Raw genomic sequence first — 19,708 nt, forward strand, 5'->3', positions numbered from 1 at the left:
CGTATGCGTCTGGTCCAAACAGCTGTCAAATAGTATGGAATTGTAGGGTCCGAACTTATTGTTTATTGAAATTCTGTTATATTGGAAGTGTTATTGATTTTATTATGGACTACGGTCAGAATAAGGTTTCCGAACTAAAAATTGAGCTAAGAGAGAGGGTGCAAAAGTCACTGGTACTAAGGAAAAGCTTGTTGAAAAATTTGTTAACACAATATGATTTAGTTTTTTTTATTTACTCAACCGCAATAGTAAAACAATAATGCAGTGCTTTAATTATAAAATAAAAAAAACACTAAAATCGGTCACTATTCATAGTAAAGATAAGCACTTTGACAGTTACCTGGACCTGACGACTCGGTGCTGCCACCTCGTGGACGCCATTTTAGAAAACCCTCATTGGGAGCGATCGTACGATGGCGCGATGCGTTTTTCATCTAAGGTGTCGTCCTAATTGACAGCGATCGTACGATGACACGATGCGTTCTCGTCGTGCGATGAGTTCAAACATACAGGTTTCATCAGAGTGTCCTATTTGAACCTCGCAAGTGAGATCGTGAGATCGTGAGATGAAAAACGCATCGCGCCATCGTACGATCGCTGCCAATTAGGACGACGCCTACCCTATATACTTACTCAGCTACATCCGGTTAGACTGGAAGCCGGCCCCAACATAGTTGGGAAAAGGCTTGACAGATGACGATGATGGTAAGTAGGTAATCGACAAAGATGAATAGAAAAAACGTTTAAGTTTGTTAGGAAATGTTTATTTTTTAATAAATAACAACTGTACATATAAAATTAAGTACTTAAGTTAATATTACAATTAAATAAATAAATATCACTTCAACCGAACGCATTCTCGGGCATCAAAAGACCTGAAACAAAAACAGACAAAAATATTATTGTCAGAAAGTCATAACTATGTTTAAAAGATCAAAAGAGCGATTTCATATTGCCATTTTAGGGGTCAATTTCACCGACAACCGTTTAGATAATTGGTAGTTTAAGTGTCAACTTTTCTTTGCTATGAAGATGAAAGTTTCGTGAAAATGCATGAGTGAGCTGTTATTTATTTTGATAATTTACGCACCTGCTATGCACGCGGTCATGAAACAAATACCGCAGCCAGCGAAGAATGCTCTTACGGCTATCTGTAAACAGAAATAAAATAAATAAGAGTTATATTCCATTTAAGATCCAGACACCTCGTATTATTATAGTTAATGAAGACTGATTGCAGATTGAAACAAAGAAAAAACAAAAAGTTATATTTCCCAATGCATAGATACGAACCGTAGTCCGACGATCTAAAAAAAATCGTACATAAGCAGGGGACCTAGTCGCAGGCCACTTCCAACTGGTCTTTTTGAAAATCTAGGAGAAGGCCTATGTTCAGCCGTAGACGTCTAATAAACAGGCAAAGAAAGTTTTTTACGCTAGTATAACCTGAGCGCTTATCAGAAGGAAACCATAATTTTATTTACTACTTCGCATGAAACTTTCGCTAATAATAGACAAGAAAATTAATTATTATTATCTATACTCACACTAGACAGCACTTCTCTCTGGTTTGGCGCCATGGCAGCAATGGCGCCGATCATGATGCCAGCTGACGCGGGGTTCGTGAAGCCGCAGAGTGAATACGTTGCTATTAACTCTGCTCTGGGCTGGAAATAAAAACCATATTATGTAAGGATGTATACCTAAGGCAACTTCGAAAATTATAAAACAATTAATTATTAATCTTCCTATTTTGTGTTGAGTTTAGGGCCAGTTCACCAACAGCCGTTTAAGTAATCGCTAGGCAAAAATGGGTATTGAAGAAATGCCCATTTTTACGAGCAACATCCTTTATGCTGCTCGTTAATCCGATTTTTAAAAACAATTGTTGACATAGAAAATGTAACGTGGAAATAATAAAAAAAATGTTTTTGCATAAAGCCAAATTCTAAGAACCTTCAAAGGCATCGAATATATTTTGAAAAATATAAGATAATTAAATATTTACCGAGAGAAGTCCTTCCCTCTTCATCTCCCCCATCCGCTGGTACGCCACGAACTCGTTCACCACGGTCTTCAAGCCGATCAGGGAGCCCACCAGCTCACACTCCTCCCACGGCACTCCTGTAATGTTACAGCCATTTATATTAAAAACTAGCTGAAAGATTTAAGCATACACAGGGATATATTAGGGCCAGGGGAAGCGACTTTATTTTATATTATGTACTTAATGACAAAAAAATTCGGAAGGGATATCGTCAAAGTTTGAAGAGAGTTCGTAAAATTAGAAGATTAGATAAAGTTCTTGAAATGTATTTTTGGGTACAGCATCCAAGGGGTAAAAATTTGGCCCTATAGACTTCGCTGTCCGTTTGTCACCAAACTGTATCTACTACACTAACCGTGTCTCTACCTATCTTATATACCAAAATTATTTAGACAGTTGACACAGAAGATTAATTTCTGTTGCCGTCATAGTAAAAATTAATTAATAAAAACAGAATATTAAAACAAAAAGTTAAGGAGGCCGCGATACAAAGGTTTTCATTCAATATAACTTAACAGTACGAACCCCTTCATACGCGAATTCGATTCGCACGTGGTCCGACCACCGTAATTTGTTTTTGACATCAGAACAAAGGGTCCCCGCTTTATGGCAGAACTTATTATGGCATAATCTTATTTTGCATACCAACAGTTGGCATAATCTTCATTTCGCAGAAAATCGTGTGGCATACACTCATTTTGCATAATTTAAAAACGCATAATTTTGGCAAGCAGAATCATCTTCAGGCATAAATTTCATATTCATAATACTTAAATAGTAGAAACATACATAATACTTAAACCAGCCTCAACCGCGTCGGCAAGCGTTAAAACTACCTGCGCCTCAGCTCGCAGGCCGCGTCGCCCCTCCGCGCCTAAGCGGTTTTGAATTGCACTCTAGGGGTAGAGCAGACAAGACTATGTGGAGTCGGTTTTGCAGCGATTCGTTTTCGTTACTAGCTTCAATTTTTAATACAATGTTTTTTAATTGAAGGTTATAAATGGCAATTTGCTGAATAAATTGAATCTAAATTAAATTCTTCCATCTTCATAGTATGCCAAATGAGATTATACCAAATAATAGTTTCTCAAAATATACATTATGCTAAACGAAATAATGCGAAACTCTAACTATGCCAAAATCAATTATGCGAAATAAAAATCTGCCATCTTAAAAGTATGCAACTGTAAATTCTGGCATATAAATATTCGGTGAAACAATAATTATGCTAAATATTTTTTATGCCTTAAAAACATTCGTTGAAAAAAAATTATGCCAAGTGTGTTATGCCAAATAAAATTCGGCCAAATAAAATTCTGCCAGATAAACGGAACCCCAGAACAAAACAATTCATGTATTATACTTACCTTTCAAGTTAATAACGGAACTAAAGGATTATCATGTTTTGAGTCGACAATATATTACTCACATATTTTACTTAACATTCATGCATTATCATGAAAATAATAACATGTTTGTGTTGTAAACTAGATACAAAGGTATTTGTTATCTTTTAAAACGTTAACGTGTCCAATTTAATTGCTGCATGTTAAACACTTATGTTTGTAAATTAATTAACAATGCATTATTTCTGTACCATAAGTTTCTTACTTACTAAAATATGTAAACTTAGGGCCAATTACAATGACAGTCGTTTACGTAATCAGTTGGTTAAACGACAACTCTATTACCTAGGTACTACGATGCGGGAATTTTCGTGAAACTAAGTTTTTAACCGATCTTGCTTTGGTTAATCTATTGTTTTCGTATTTGTACCAAATAAAATTTTTACTTTCGACTATGGGGAATATAACTAGTTAATCATCATCCTCTTGCCAGCATATTTTTCCATCTATCTGTCGTTATCTCACAAGTGACGTTCTTTCTAACCATGTCGAATTTCACACATTATCCGTCCACATTCATGTTCAAAATTATCCTTGTGAAATTCTCCGCATTCCTCCCTATCATATGCCTCCATAAATTATTAGTAGTTTAAAAGCAGCACTTACCCATCACCCAAGAGAGGGGTATGAACACTTTTCCTAGTATCCATTCTAGATTAATATCAGGATTGCCCAACAGTCCACCACAGTAGCCCAGGACTCCGTTGATGAAGGCTATGAAAGCCACGAAGGCGATTATATTAGCTACAATGTTCAGGATTAAGGCAATGCCGTTGGTGGCGCCTCTGGTGGCCGCTGAGAGAACTGACTGGTCTTCGCTGTGAAAGAGACACAAGATCATTATTTATTTAGAAGGATATAAAATCATCATCCTCTGAGCCTTTTCCCAAACTATGTTGGGGTCGGCTTCCAGTCTAACCGGATTCAGCTGAGTACCAGTGCTTTACAAGAAGCGACTGCCTATCTGACCTCCTCAACCCAGTTACCCGGGCAACCCGATACCCCTTGGTTAGACTGGTGTCAGACTTACTGGCTTCTGACTACCCGTAACGACTGCCAAGGATGTTCAATGACAGCCGGGACCTACAGTTTAACGTGCCATCCGAAACACAGTCATTGGTGTCTAAGATATACTTAGAAAGTACATACAAACTTAGAAAAGTTGCATTGGTACTTGCCTGACCTGGAATCGAACCCGCGCCCTCATACTCGAGAGGTTGGTTCTTTGCCCACCAGGCCACCACGACTATTTTTGATATAAAAAAGGAGTTTATAATAATAAGTACCTATTTATTTATTAAAGAAAAACATAGCACTATGCACTGCATACATTAATAAAAAAAAGGAAGTGATCATCTGCCTAGGGCCTAGAATTTCAACAACTATGTTAGGGTCGGCTTCCAGAGTAAGTAATCGGATGCAGCTAAGTACCAGTGTACCACATGAAGCGACTGCCTATCTGACCTCCTCAACCTAGTTACCTGGTTAACTGAATACCCCTTGGTAAGACTGGTTATCAGATTTTCTGGTTTCTAACTACCCTTAACGACTGCTATAAATATTCAAATGACAACCGGGACCCAAATGGCGGAGGATTTTTTTATAAAATAGGATAGATGGTCAGGCAAGTACCAATGCAACTTTTCTAAGTTTGTATGTACTTTCTAAGTATATCTTAGACACCATTGGCTGTGTTTCGGATGGCACGTTAAACTGTAGGTCCCGGCTGTCATTGAACATCCTTGGCAGTCGTTACGGGTAGTCAGAAGCCAGTAAGTCTGACACCAGTCTAAGCAAGGGGTATCGGGTTGCCCGGGTAACTGGGTTGAGGAGGTCAGATAGGCAGTCGCTTCTTGTAAAGCACTGGTACTTAGCTGAATCCGGTTAGACTGGAAGCCGACCCCAACATGATTGGGAAAAGGCTCGGAAGAAGAAGAGGATAGATGGTCACCTATCTACGGACCAATCGCACGAAGAGTTGCTTAACCTTATGATCGACTGACCTAGGATTGCTCAGGTTGAGGAGGTCCGATAGGCCATCCCTCCGTGCAGCACTCTAACACTCATTTTCATCCAGTTATAATGGGAACCGACTCCAATATAGTTAAAAATGTCTAGGCAAATAATGACCAGCTGTAATTCACTCACCACTCAACAGGCTGTATATTATCGACCGTGGTTAGCGACCTCTTGGTCTCCGGCATCAGCAGCTTGGAGAAGCATATAGCGGCAGGCGCTGACATCACGCTGGCGGTCACCAGATGAGCTGGTTCAGCTCCGAAACCGATGTAGGAGGCTAGGATTGTACCTGATGGAGAACAAGATATTTGTGTATAGGTACTTGGGTTCAAGTTTACAGACGAATGAAATGCTTTTTTTTTCTTAAAAATATGTTTTACTTTGTAAATTGAACGTGAACGTCCATAATAGACAGTTGTTTGAAGAAAAAACTGATTTTGTTGGTGAACTCAGGACTTATATTTTTTTTCTTTTATTTCCCATGGCCCAAAAATAATTTAGGTAACTGTAATTTCCCTGGGAACTACATTATCGAAAATGACTATAGCCTTCTTTTATAAGGCTATAGATAGAACTATTTTTTTTCATGTAGGTCCAATTGTTCCAGAGATTAGCGCAAGTGAACAGACAAATTCTTCAGCTTCATAACCGTACTCTGATAGGACTACTTCCCGTACATGGATTAAAAGTAGCCTACCTACGCCAAGTTTTAATCAAAATCTATTTAGTAGTTTGGTGTGAAGGAGTTACAACATAGTACATGCAAAAATCCTTACAGATACAAGCAAAACCGGGGATTTTTAATAGATTAATACATTGAAAATGACAATTGCTGCCAATATTCAAATATCTAAAGCCAGTAAGCACGTGTGTCAAGGAAATCAAAGGTATTTATGATTTAATAACTGATTACTTGATAACAATATATTATTGATAATAAGCCAAACAGCGTGGTTTTAGATATGTCCTTGTATTTAAATTATTTATCACCTATTTGATAAGTTTTCGATATTCTAATTGATGTCATTTATTTACCTCATATAATTAATACTTACGTCAATTTATGGCCAGATTACACCAAAACTGTTCGCCAAAAATCATCAAATGACCCCTCCCGTTGTGGGTTAGCAGCGGTGAGGGAGTGTCAGACTCTTATTGACTAAAAATCGTCGTTGTTCCGTCGTAGGCCTTTTATGTATCAGGGCCGCGGTAACTCTTTCGAACAATCCCGCGGCGTCGGCTTCCAGTCTAACCGGATGTAGCTGAGTCCCAAGTTTACAAGGAACGACTGCCCTATCTGTCATCCTTAACCCAGTTACCCAGGCAACCCAATACTCCTTGGTTACACTGGGCATTTTTTTTCCAGTCCTAAACAAATGTGCGCAATTACTTACTGCCACTATATTTTAGTCTATAACTCACCTGAAACAGTAGCGAATCCAGAAGACATGACGACATGTAGTTCTGAAGGTGTCTGCAGAGGGAGGTACGGTTTCACCAGCAATACTGACTCTGTCTGAAACAATACCATAGGGAATTATTGTTTTGAATCAATTGCTTTCAACTGGAGGCAGGACCTCGAATTTGCGCACTTGGATAAAAAGAAGCCTACGCACATATGTATCTTATTCTGGGCATCATTTGCCAAGCCTTTTTCCTACTATTATGGGTTTGGTGTCCAGTCAACGAACTGGATGCAGTTGAGTACCAGTGTGCCACATGAAGCATCTGTCGATATAAACTCCTCAATCATTACCTGATTGTTGAGAATTACCTGACCTGAATTTCATGCTGATGAAGAATATATTCTACTCACCATCCCCAAGAACACATTGCCAACAGCGATGACACTCTCGCAGACCGTGGTGCCGGTAGTCGCGCGAAGCACCAGCCCCAGCATCAGACAGAACCACTGCAGCGCCCCCCAGTAGAACAGCATCTCCACCAGCATGCTGAAGAAGAATATATTCTACTCACCATCCCCAAGAACACATTGCCAACAGCGATGACACTCTCGCAGACCGTGGTGCCGGTAGCCGCGCGAAGCACCAGCCCCAGCTTCAGACAGAACCACTGAAGCGCCCCCCAGAAGAACAGCATCTCCACCAGCATGCTGAAGAAGAATATTACTGGTAGCGTCTGTAAGGAAGATGGAGTTGGTTAGAATTGTGCATTGAAGATTGTTTTAATTAGCGGTTTTATCAGTGTCTGGTGGGAATTAGTCTGTACAAAAGGTTAAAAAGTAGCATGTAGCTTTCCTTGATAAATGGAATATCTAACCGACATCAGGCTGATCGCCTGATCACCCCTTGGAGGCTATTCTACGCTGCGTTTTTCACGATTTCCTTATTTCTTTCTCTCCATAGCTCATTAAGTGTCTTTGAGCTTATTTTTTCAAATACATAATTATTACTTAAGTAGTTTTTAAAGGCTTTGAAAAAGGCTGTAACAGTTTTTAAAGCTTAAAATACACTAATCTATCTATGTATGTATCTGACTAAAGGTATAAACTCACACTGAACGCAAAGACTCCCTCGGTCCTGACGAGCAGGTCTCCGAACGCGAATGCTGCTCCCTCCACACCATATGACAGGAACGTTGCTACCTGAGGAACAAGAATATGGAAAGAGTTAGTCAATCTGGTACCTACATAGTACCATCTCAATTTTATTCTTTCCCGTAAAGCAAGTTAGTAAGATCCCTACAACTAGATAAACTTTCTATGCAGGCTAAGAAATGATGAAGAGTAGACCCAAGTTCGCCGACCACATAAACATCAGTTTTCTTGAAACATCTGTACTATGATTTTCAAATCCATTCAAATTTCAAAGTAACCAGTTGTTTTAAAAAAATGGACGTTTATGATGTCATCCCCCGGACCACATAAGTATCTACTTTATGGCCTACTAGCTTTTGCCCGCAACTTCGTTCGCGTGGAATAGTGACTACCAGCAGATTTTTGATTTGACCAATAGATGGCGCTATATGTCCGGAATAATTTTATTTTTATTTTTTTTTTGTAATAAAAACTATCCTATGTCCTTTCTCAAGTTTCAAACTATGTCTGTACCAAATTTCACACAAATCGGTTCAGTAGTTTAGGCGTGAAGAAAAGACAGACAGACAGACAGAAAGACAGACAGACAGACAGACAGACAGAGTTACTTTCGCATTTATAATATTAGTTTGGATGGCATGGTAAAAGTGGGTGTTTTGGTGTCTATCTCTTGTTAATTTAATAAAAAATTCAACCTAACTTCAAAAACTATCTTCGTATTTTGCCCTTACCTTATCAGAGAAGCACTGTAGCGCAACCCTGCCAGGAGTCCATCTGATGAAGAGGACACCGAACACAAACTGGATGAGCAGACCCGTGGACACTGTCCGCCAATTCACGCGACCAGGGTTCGCGGAGAATACGAAACCTGGGATAGAAGAAGACTTAACATCAGGGATACATTTAAAGCGGGTCGATTCATGGATGGGTGGATCATTTATATCATAATAGCCCTGTCCGTTCGTTTTTCGGAAAAAGTATTTTTTGTGGCGGTTTAATGGCGTTCACGGCCGATTTCGGATACGGTGGCTGTTCTCATTTAAGGAGAACAGCCAGCTGCGCAGGACATATTATAGTGCACTCACTGTGCCGACCGGAAAGAGATCAGGCGCAGGCCGACATTAACGTGCTCTCCAATGCACGGGTGTATCAATCACCAACTTCCAGACTACGGGCTGCTTTGTGAAAGTTCTATTCCTAGGTAAATTCCAATAAAATTAGAGTACCTAGGGCCAAAATAGACAGTACATACCTAATAGCAGTATAATAGAGAGTCCTAACAATGAGATGAGCCGCTCCGGGTCGTGACGCGCGTCCAGGTACAGGTACAGACCTATCGCGCCCAGGATCACCAGGCACAGGCACCAGCGGAACCAACTGCGGAAGAGCATAAATTTCATCAGTTGTTAGCAAAAACAGGCCTAAGTTCAGCAAAAACTGAAGTTTAAGTTGTCGGTCAATTTGGGCTTTGAACTCTGCTTAATTTGAACAACTGTCTTTTCCACAATCGTTCGGGTAAACTAAAACCGTCTTACCACAAAAACTTTTTAACGTCAGTTTAAGACTTGTCTAAAAAAATGACAAATTATGACGTTGACATAAGGTTCATTTTGGAGCCACATTTTTTTTAGACAAGTGTAAAACAGTTGTTAAAGTTTTTGTAGTAAGGCCAAAAGTGTCTTTCCTTTTTTAAGACAGATGTTTATTTTGAAAACTGAGTATGAAATATCACGTAAACAATCTATGTTCATATACTGTCTATATCGCGAATAGTTAACTGCTAGCAAATACTGAAAATTTGAATAAAATTAATCTTTAAGGCTACACGGACTGCTTGAAGCAGTCAGGGGCGACAGCTTCAAGCTGTCGACCGCCGAAATCAGCTCGAGCGGTTCGTGTATGTGCCTCCATAGAACTTTGCAGTTTACTATGCAGTCGACGGCTTGAAGCTGTATTCCCTGACTGCTTCAAGCGGTTCGTGTATTGCCGGCCTTAGGGAGCGCGAGGAGCACCGATACCACTAACGTGATCTTTCTGCTCATCTTAAAGCTACGGATCCATTCGTGCACGAGTCCGACTTGAACATGCCCGGTTTTTTTGCGCACTTTTAAGTATCAATTAATTTCTCGGAATCCCGAAGTCAATTATTTCATTGCCTTGCCTCAAGTCATTTAGACGTAATCAAAAAACTTAAATTGCAACAGTATCCGCACACTGCCAACTTTTAGTCGGCCGACACTATTTTAGTAATCTGTGATTTGGGCTCATAAATCTGTATAGAGATAAATCGTAGTACTACTTACGTACATAACAAAGATGAGGTATTTAGCCCGAAAACTTTGATTGGAATCAAGATTTTATTTTTTAATGCCAATTGTTAGGGTCCGTTCAGATAGACCGGGTCGGAGAGTATCGGCGCGCATTCTTTACACACAGACCGGAGCCGGTCGGCTGCGCGAGCATTAAAGAGCATGCAAACGGAGCCAAACGTCAAGAAAAAATACACGATCGGAGCCGGTCGGCTCCTCCTATTATTTCACACCGAGCGCATTCGAGCATTCTCAATGACAAAAGCAGTGCGCATGCAAAAATAAACCTTACTTCAAATACTAATAGTAGTATGCGGATACTCTTAATGTCAATCATAAACCCAGTTGATAGACTCAAATAATTCTAGCACACATCATCAATTGTTTGATTAATCTTTCTTTTTAGCTCACCGACGAATAGTAACGCGAGGTTAAGAGTTTAATTGATTGCGTACTATTCGCAACAGTGATTAAATTGTTCTGTGGTTTTCCTAATACCAATTTTGTATGTTAGAGCCTTTTTATATGACCCACTGCTGGGCACAAGCCTCCTCTTGAGGATTGAGCGTTAATGTTGCCTAGCTACAAATCTATTGCGTTTCTTTTTGAATCAGCGTTCACCAACGATTTCAATGGTATCCCAAATAAAAAGTAGCATACCTTTATGACCTTCTTCGATAAATATGGATAGACATTTCGACATAATTATGTCTAACAGCCAGTTTCTTCATCAAAAGTTAAAGCCAAAGTAAAAGTCAAAGTAATGTCTAAAGTAAAAGGAACGGTCAAATTCAATTTTTCTATTAGTTTTGCTGTCACTTTAACCTTGAAAAAACGTATTTGACCGTTACTTTTACTTTAGACATTACTTTAACTTTAACTTTTGATGAAGAAACTGGCCGTAAGTATACTAAACTGAAATATGTAGATATTTGTGCAATTCCAAACAAACAAACTCTTAACTTATTACTTACTATGTTAGTTTAGGTTTATATTTCTTTTCGTAATTTTAAAACTATTCTCTGCGAGTTTGCCTAAATTAAGGTAATTAGAAGTCATTAATGATGCAAGACTTTCTAATTGATAATAATTGTTGTTTCACATAGAATTAGGCAATTTTGGATCATCAGTAGTTATATAACACCATTTAGGCATTTCTGTAATTTGTTTTTACGACAAATTATCTAATTCTAGCTCCTCAACTTCTATAGGTAATAAGCTTAATTAACTAGACTAGAGGTATATTTAATGAGTTAAACTGGGAACATTGCAGTGTCGTTTACCGGCTCCAAGAATGTACTTTGGGGGTCACCGAAAAACGAAATTTTTAAAACGACTGGTAACTTTGAAATTAAACGTTACATTAACTGTTAACGTAGAAAGTAAACATCATAGAAAACAGTTGTTTCAAGAAAAGTGACGTTTTTATTTTCGATGATATTGTGGTCTTCATAGACAAGGCAACACAAACCCATAAACGGCATTATTTACAGACTCTAAAATAGATCACTAGACTATAAGTAATATGCTTATGTAAAACTTACGTCATTCCCCATAGCTTCTCAAAGGCGTTCTCCACCCTAAGCCACACGACTCTCTCGAACCAGACGCCGAAGTATCTCTTCACCACCGTGAAGTATATAATGAAGAAGTAGATTATGCTGAGGAACGCTATGAGGCTGCCGAAGCCGTGGCACAGTTCTAAGGGGTCAGTACCTGTGGAAGAAAGAAAGTTTTATTTAATCTGAACATTCTTAAGCTCCAAAAATCCCTCAAAAAGTAGAGACCACGGACTAGCAAGCGCAGCGTAGGACGTCCACCAATAAGGTGGACAGACGACCTTATAAAGGTCGCCGGAAGACGCTGGCTGCTCGCCTCCAACAGGTATCTGTGGAGATCTAAGGGGGAGGCCTATGTTCAGCAGTGGACGTCCTATGGCTGAGATGATGATGATGATGATGAAAAATCCCTCCATGAACTACCCTATGTATTTCCTTATGTACGCTCTATGTACTTCCCTATATACAATATCCTTAGGTACTTCCCTATATATTTCCTTATACACACTCTATGAACTCCCCTATGTATTTCCCTATGTACACTCTATAAACCTCCTATGTATTTCCTTATTTACACTCTATGCACTCCCCTATGTATTTCCTTATGTACACTCTATATACTCTTTTATGTATTTCCCTATATACACTCTATAAACCTCCTATGTATTTCCTTAAGTACAATCTATGAACTCCCCTATGTATTTCCTTATGTACACTCCATATACTCCCTTATGTATTTCTCTATGTACACTCTATAAACCCAGTATGTATTTCTTTATGTACGCTCTATGTACTTCCCTATGTATATCCTTAGGTACTTCCCTATATATTTCCTTATGTACTATGTACTCCTCTATGTATTTCCTTATGTAGGTACTCTATGAACTCCCCTATGTATTTCCTTATGTATGCTCTATATACTCCCCTATGTATTTCCTTATGTACACTCCATATACTCCCTTATATATTTCCTTATGTACACTCTATATACTCCCCTATGTATTTCCTTATGTACAGTCTATGTACTCCCCTATGTATTTCCTTATGTACACTCTATGCACTCCCCTATGTATTTCCTTATGTACACTCTATACTCTTTTATGTATTTCCCTATGTACACTCTATAAACCTCCTATGTATTTCCTTAAGTACAATCTATGAACTCCCCTATGTATTTCCTTATGTACACTCCATATACTCCCTTATGTATTTCTCTATGTACACTCTATAAACCCAGTATGTATTTCTTTATGTACGCTCTATGTACTTCCCTATGTATATCCTTAGGTACTTCCCTATATATTTCCTTATGTACTATGTACTCCTCTATGTATTTCCTTATGTAGGTACTCTATGAACTCCCCTATGTATTTCCTTATGTATGCTCTATATACTCCCCTATGTATTTCCTTATGTACACTCCATATACTCCCTTATATATTTCCTTATGTACACTCTATATACTCCCCTATGTATTTCCTTATGTACAGTCTATGTACTCCCCTATGTATTTCCTTATGTACGCTCTATGTACTTCCCTATCTATTTCCTTATGACGAACAGTAATAAACCCCCTATGTATTTCCTTATGTACACTATATACTCTTTTATGTATTTCCCTATATACTCTATGTACTACCCTATGTATTTTTTTATGTACACTATGAACTCTCCTATGTATTTCCTTATGTACACTCTATATACTCCCCTATGTATTTCCTTATGTACACTTTATATACTCCCCTATGTATTTCCCTATGTACACTCTATAAACCCAGTATGTATTTCTTTATGTACGCTCTATGTACTTCCCTATGTATATCCTTAGGTACTTCCCTATATATTTCCTTATGTACACTCTATATACTCCCCTATGTATTTCCTTATGTATGCTCTATATACTCCCCTATGTATTTCCTTATGTACAGTCTATGTACTCCCCTATGTATTTCCTTATGTACACTCTATATACTCCCTTATTTATTTCCCTATGTACACTCTATAAACCTCCTATGTATTTCCTTAAGTACAATCTATGAACTCCCCTATGTATTTCCTTATGTACACTCCATATACTCCCTTATGTATTTCTCTATGTACACTCTATAAACCCAGTATGTATTTCTTTATGTACGCTCTATGTACTTCCCTATGTATATCCTTAGGTACTTCCCTATATATTTCCTTATGTACTATGTACTCCTCTATGTATTTCCTTATGTAGGTACTCTATGAACTCCCCTATGTATTTCCTTATGTATGCTCTATATACTCCTCTATGAATTTCCTTATGTACACTCTATATACTCCCCTATGTATTTCCTTATGTACACTTTATATACTCCCCTATGTATTTCCCTATGTACACTCAATAAACCCAGTATGTATTTCTTTATGTACGCTCTATGTACTTCCCTATGTATATCCTTAGGTACTTCCCTATATATTTCCTTATGTACACTCTATATACTCCCCTATGTATTTCCTTATGTATGCTCTATATACTCCCCTATGTATTTCCTTATGTACAGTCTATGTACTCCCCTATGTATTTCCTTATGTACACTCTATGCACTCCCCTATGTATTTCCTTATGTACACTCTATACTCTTTTATGTATTTCCCTATATACACTCTATAAACCTCCTATGTATTTCCTTAAGTACAATCTATGAACTCCCCTATGTATTTCCTTATGTACACTCCATATACTCCCTTATGTATTTCTCTATGTACACTCTATAAACCCAGTATGTATTTCTTTATGTACGCTCTATGTACTTCCCTATGTATATCCTTAGGTACTTCCCTATATATTTCCTTATGTACTATGTACTCCTCTATGTATTTCCTTATGTAGGTACTCTATGAACTCCCCTATGTATTTCCTTATGTATGCTCTATATACTCCCCTATGTATTTCCTTATGTACACTCCATATACTCCCTTATATATTTCCTTATGTACACTCTATATACTCCCCTATGTATTTCCTTATGTACAGTCTATGTACTCCCCTATGTATTTCCTTATGTACAGTCTATGTACTTCCCTATCTATTTCCTTAGGTACTTCCCTATATATTTCCTTATGACGAACAGTAATAAACCCCCTATGTATTTCCTTATGTACACTCTATATACTCTTTTATGTATTTCCCTATATACTCTATGTACTACCCTATGTATTTTTTTATGTACACTATGAACTCTCCTATGTATTTCCTTATGTACACTCTATATACTCCCCTATGTATTTCCTTATGTACACTTTATATACTCCCCTATGTATTTCCCTATGTACACTCAATAAACCCAGTATGTATTTCTTTATGTACGCTCTATGTACTTCCCTATGTATATCCTTAGGTACTTCCCTATATATTTCCTTATGTACTATGTACTCCTCTATGTATTTCCTTATGTAGGTACTCTATGAACTCCCCTATGTATTTCCTTATGTATGCTCTATATACTCCTCTATGAATTTCCTTATGTACACTCTATATACTCCCCTATGTATTTCCTTATGTACACTTTATATACTCCCCTATGTATTTCCCTATGTACACTCAATAAACCCAGTATGTATTTCTTTATGTACGCTCTATGTACTTCCCTATGTATATCCTTAGGTACTTCCCTATATATTTCCTTATGTACACTCTATATACTCCCCTATGTATTTCCTTATGTATGCTCTATATACTCCCCTATGTATTTCCTTATGTACAGTCTATGTACTCCCCTATGTATTTCCTTATGTACACTCTATGTACTCCCCTATGTATTTCCGTATGTATACTCTATATACTCCCCTATGTATTTCCTTATGTACACTCTATGTACTCCCCTATGTATTTCCTTATGTATACTCTATATACTCCCCTATGTATTTCCTTATGTACACTCCATATACTCCCTTATGTATTTCCCTATGTACACTCTATAAACCCAGTATGTATTTCTTTATGTACGCTCTATGTACTTCCCTATGTATATCCTTAGGTACTTCCCTATATATTTCCTTATGTATACTCTATATACTCCCCTATGTATTTCCTTATGTACACTCTATCTTCTCCCCTATGTATTTTCTTATGTACACACTATGTACTCCACTATGTATTTCCCTATGTACACTCTATAAACCCCCTATGTATTTCCTTATGTACACTCAATAAACCCCCTATGTATTTCCTTATGTACACTTTATATACTCCCCTATGTATTTCCCTATGTACACTCTATAAACCCAGTATGTATTTCCTTATGTACACTCTATGTACTCCACTATGTATTTCCTTATGTACTCTATGCACTCCCCTCTGTATTTCCTTATGTACACTCTATATCGGGTGTGTCGTTCACAATCACATTAAATGAAATGCGTTAATATACTGGTTAATATATGTCGATTAACACAAAGAAAAAAGAAAAATACGTAAAAATAAAAAATGAATTTTTCAAACAAAGTAAATAGAATAAAAATGTGCGAAAATTAGAACACCATATAAAAGTCAGTCATTACAAACAACTGAAATTCTCCCTTGAAAACTGACAGCTGTCAACCGATCAAAACATTCGATATTCCTAACTTTATCTCTGCTTTACACATGATGTTGTAAATTATAAAAACGAAAAATGACTCCTGTGGTTAAACCACTGAATGGATTAGGTTATTTTTTTTACAATTCGCCATAGAATATTATAAAGTATATGCCATAGGATTTAATGTGATTATGAACGACACACCCGATATACTCCCTTATGTATTTCCCTATGTACACTCTATAAACCCCCTATGTATTTCCTTATGTACACTCAATAAACCCCCTATGTATTTCCTTATGAACACTCTATGAACTCCCTTATGTATTTCCTTATGTACACTCTATGAACTCCCCTATATATTTCCTTATGTACGATCTATGAACTCCCCTATGTATTTCCTTATGTACGATCTATGAACTCCCCTATGTATTTCCTTATGTACTCTATGAACTGCCCTATGTATTTCCTTTGTACTATGATGATGATGTCTTCCTAGTCGATTATCGGCCACGGCGGCTGTTCTCATGTAAGGAGATCAGCCAACTGCGCATTACATACTATAGGGCACAAGCATTTGCACAGACACAAGTGCACTCCCTATTCCTTCACTCTCACAACCCGATGGAACGGCCATCCGACACCACCGGAGAGAGATCAGGCGCAGGACCGACATTAACGTGCTCTCCGATGCACGGGTGTATCAATCACCAACTGGAAGTACTACTTACTATAATTTAACCAATAATATAGGCATCCGAAGAAGAATCCCAACACAGCTCCATTGATGACGAACAGCGTGACAGTTTTGACAACAGATCGGTTCTCCTTGAAGAAGTCATCCGTGGAGTTACCAACCCTCATGAGGGTGGTCTCCAGCCACCCTGAGGGTTCGTAGTCCAGGTATTCGTGGGTTATTGTCTGAAACAATTGATGGTATATATGAGACTGTAGAAAGCACTGGTATCAGAAAAAGCAGGCGGTCATAATGGCGTCCAAGACCGACTCCGGCCATGGCGACTCTTCTTATATAAGGAGATCAGCCAGCTGCGCAGGACATATAAGAAGTATAGGACAATTATGTGCATAAGTATTGCGCAGTCATAGGTGCACTCCTATTCCTTCACTCTCATAGCCCGATGGGACGACAATCCAACACGACCGGAGAGAGATCAAGAAGGTTATCGTGAATCCAATCATACTTTTACAAGTAAGTCGGTCTAATAAAGACCAGATACCTGAACGTTTTAACTGCCTCGTTGGTCTAGCTGTCGCAAGCGCGGCTGCTGTGCTCTAGGTCTCGGCTTAGATTCCGGCCGAAATCGCTTTTGGCTTTAAGAAACTTTCACAAAACAGCCCGGAGTCTTGAAGTTGGTGATTGATACACCTGTGCATCGAAGAGCACGTAAATGTCGGTCCTGCGCCTGATCTCTCCCTTGGCGAGTGACAAGTTTTTTAAGTATGATTGATCTGAGTATGAAGGTATTTTATCGAAGTGAATAAATCTAAAACTTATCATCTATCCAAGGAATTTACAGATAAAAGGTTCTACCCCGACTGTCTCTGTTTTTCCCCGACCACCGCATCGCAAATTAGTGTGTGGTTGATGAATTTTAATGATTTCTTGATAACGGCTGTAGCGATAAGTTTCATTTTTTTCCTTAAGAGGAACTGAACTTCCTTCATTTTGGCCAGATTTCGTCTAAAGGAGGGCTTAGTTTTTCTTTTCTTCAACATTCTATTCTGTAGGTGTGTAATATCTAGGTATCACAATTAACATTTATTGGAATTAGGTTACAACGGGATTTAGGCCCAAAACTGCTAAGGCAATTTTTTTTATTAATTTATCCTCCTTATAATGCTTTACGAAATGTATAATAACCCATTCTGTCCGTCGGACTTTAACACCAAAACTACTGTACCGATTTAAATGAAATTTCGTGAAAAAGGACATTAGTTATATCTACTTTTTATCCGGGAGCAGGAAGTAACTCGGGACACTAGTGAAACAACCTAATAAAACAATAAACAAATACTCACTTTGCCATTTTTTTCATTATTGTCGCCTTCATCGATTGTTACTTCATTACTTTCCGAGTTCTGCAAAACAATAAAAAATTACTTAATTAATTAAAGCAGTTAAACATTATAGATACTTCTAAGAGGTTAAATAAGGTTATATATTTTGGTCATAATTTGTAATGTCAGGTCAAAATCTAGTCGGCTATGGCACTGAAAATTTATAAATTCTGTAATTGTTATGAAAAAAATAGCATTTTCTTTGAGTATAGTACATTTTCGCAATATATTTTTTTGTATTAGGATCTTAATTGATAAAAAAATATTGATCAAAAAACCTTAACTTATTTTTTTTTTTGGACGAGTTAGTTTTGCCGAGTAGATCTATATATAACTCTGTGTAAGGTTGAAATAAAACCAACAGATACTATACATAAATATTGAAATAAATACCTGAATCATTGCTTTAACAATCACTTTTATCCTCAGATATTCACAAAATATTCTATCTATTTTAACCACTTTACAAAAAACCGCTTTAAAACACTTGAAAAAAAATCTACAAAAATAATTCCAGGTCACGACACAACCTTTCTTTGTAAGACTGCATAAAATAATGTGCCCTGAATAGTCTATTGACACCCGATTTAATTTCAATTGTTTATCAACAGTCAAACCGTATTGTTTTCAAACATCCAAGATAGTTTGTTTATTTTTTATATTAAGTATAAACAATAACTGAATGCCTATTGGATTGTCTCAAGATTTTCGCCTTTGTTATTATTTACAATAATGGCGTATCACATTAAGGAGATCAGCCAGCTGCGCAGGACATATTATTATTACACAAACATTTGCGCAGACACAGGTGCACTCACTATTCATTCACTCTCATTGCCTGATGGGACGACAATCCGACACCACCGGAGAGTGATCAGGCGCAAGACTGACATTGACGTGCTTTCCGATGCACGGGTGTATCAATCACCATCATTTATAATTACTATAGCTATTCATCACTGTATTTTGTTTGTATTCATCAGTGAATTTGATCCAAAAATGCGTGATAAAATGCCATCTGCCTAGCCTTCCCAACTATGTTGAGGTCAGCTTCCAGTCTAAACGAATGCAGCTGAGTACCAGTGTTTTACAATGAGCTACCTATCTGACCTCCTCAACCCAGTAACTCGGGGAACACGATACCCTTTGGTAATACTGGTTTACACACTTTCTGGCTTCTGG

At 37.8% G+C, this 19,708-nt stretch overlaps 1 protein-coding gene across 5 annotated transcripts in view; it reads right to left on the minus strand.

Annotated features, from left to right (window-relative positions):
- Positions 1 to 742: 742 nt before the first annotated feature.
- Positions 743 to 19,708, minus strand: part of LOC124643396 (solute carrier family 28 member 3-like) — a 42,667-nt gene continuing 23,701 nt past the window's right edge. For 4 of the 5 annotated variants that reach the window (XM_047182378.1, XM_047182380.1, XM_047182379.1 and 1 more), the window contains exons 3-16: positions 18,488 to 18,547; positions 17,179 to 17,368; positions 11,883 to 12,054; positions 9,282 to 9,406; positions 8,761 to 8,897; positions 7,988 to 8,077; positions 7,450 to 7,611; positions 6,895 to 6,988; positions 5,602 to 5,761; positions 4,060 to 4,271; positions 2,009 to 2,124; positions 1,548 to 1,667; positions 1,091 to 1,151; positions 743 to 875 (exon numbers count right to left, since the gene is read on the minus strand). In XM_047182378.1, coding sequence (XP_047038334.1) covers positions 844 to 875; positions 1,091 to 1,151; positions 1,548 to 1,667; positions 2,009 to 2,124; positions 4,060 to 4,271; positions 5,602 to 5,761; positions 6,895 to 6,988; positions 7,450 to 7,611; positions 7,988 to 8,077; positions 8,761 to 8,897; positions 9,282 to 9,406; positions 11,883 to 12,054; positions 17,179 to 17,368; positions 18,488 to 18,547 — 1,731 coding nt within the window. In that variant the 3' untranslated portion in view covers positions 743 to 843. Of the gene's footprint in view, positions 876 to 1,090; positions 1,152 to 1,547; positions 1,668 to 2,008; positions 2,125 to 4,059; positions 4,272 to 5,601; positions 5,762 to 6,894; positions 6,989 to 7,449; positions 7,612 to 7,987; positions 8,078 to 8,760; positions 8,898 to 9,281; positions 9,407 to 11,882; positions 12,055 to 17,178; positions 17,369 to 18,487; positions 18,548 to 18,919; positions 19,073 to 19,708 lie in introns of those variants that run through there. The other variant, XM_047182383.1, reaches the window with a different exon arrangement.

Source organism: Helicoverpa zea, chromosome 27 (assembly GCF_022581195.2).
Source record: "Helicoverpa zea isolate HzStark_Cry1AcR chromosome 27, ilHelZeax1.1, whole genome shotgun sequence".
Taxonomy (NCBI): domain Eukaryota; kingdom Metazoa; phylum Arthropoda; class Insecta; order Lepidoptera; family Noctuidae; genus Helicoverpa; species Helicoverpa zea.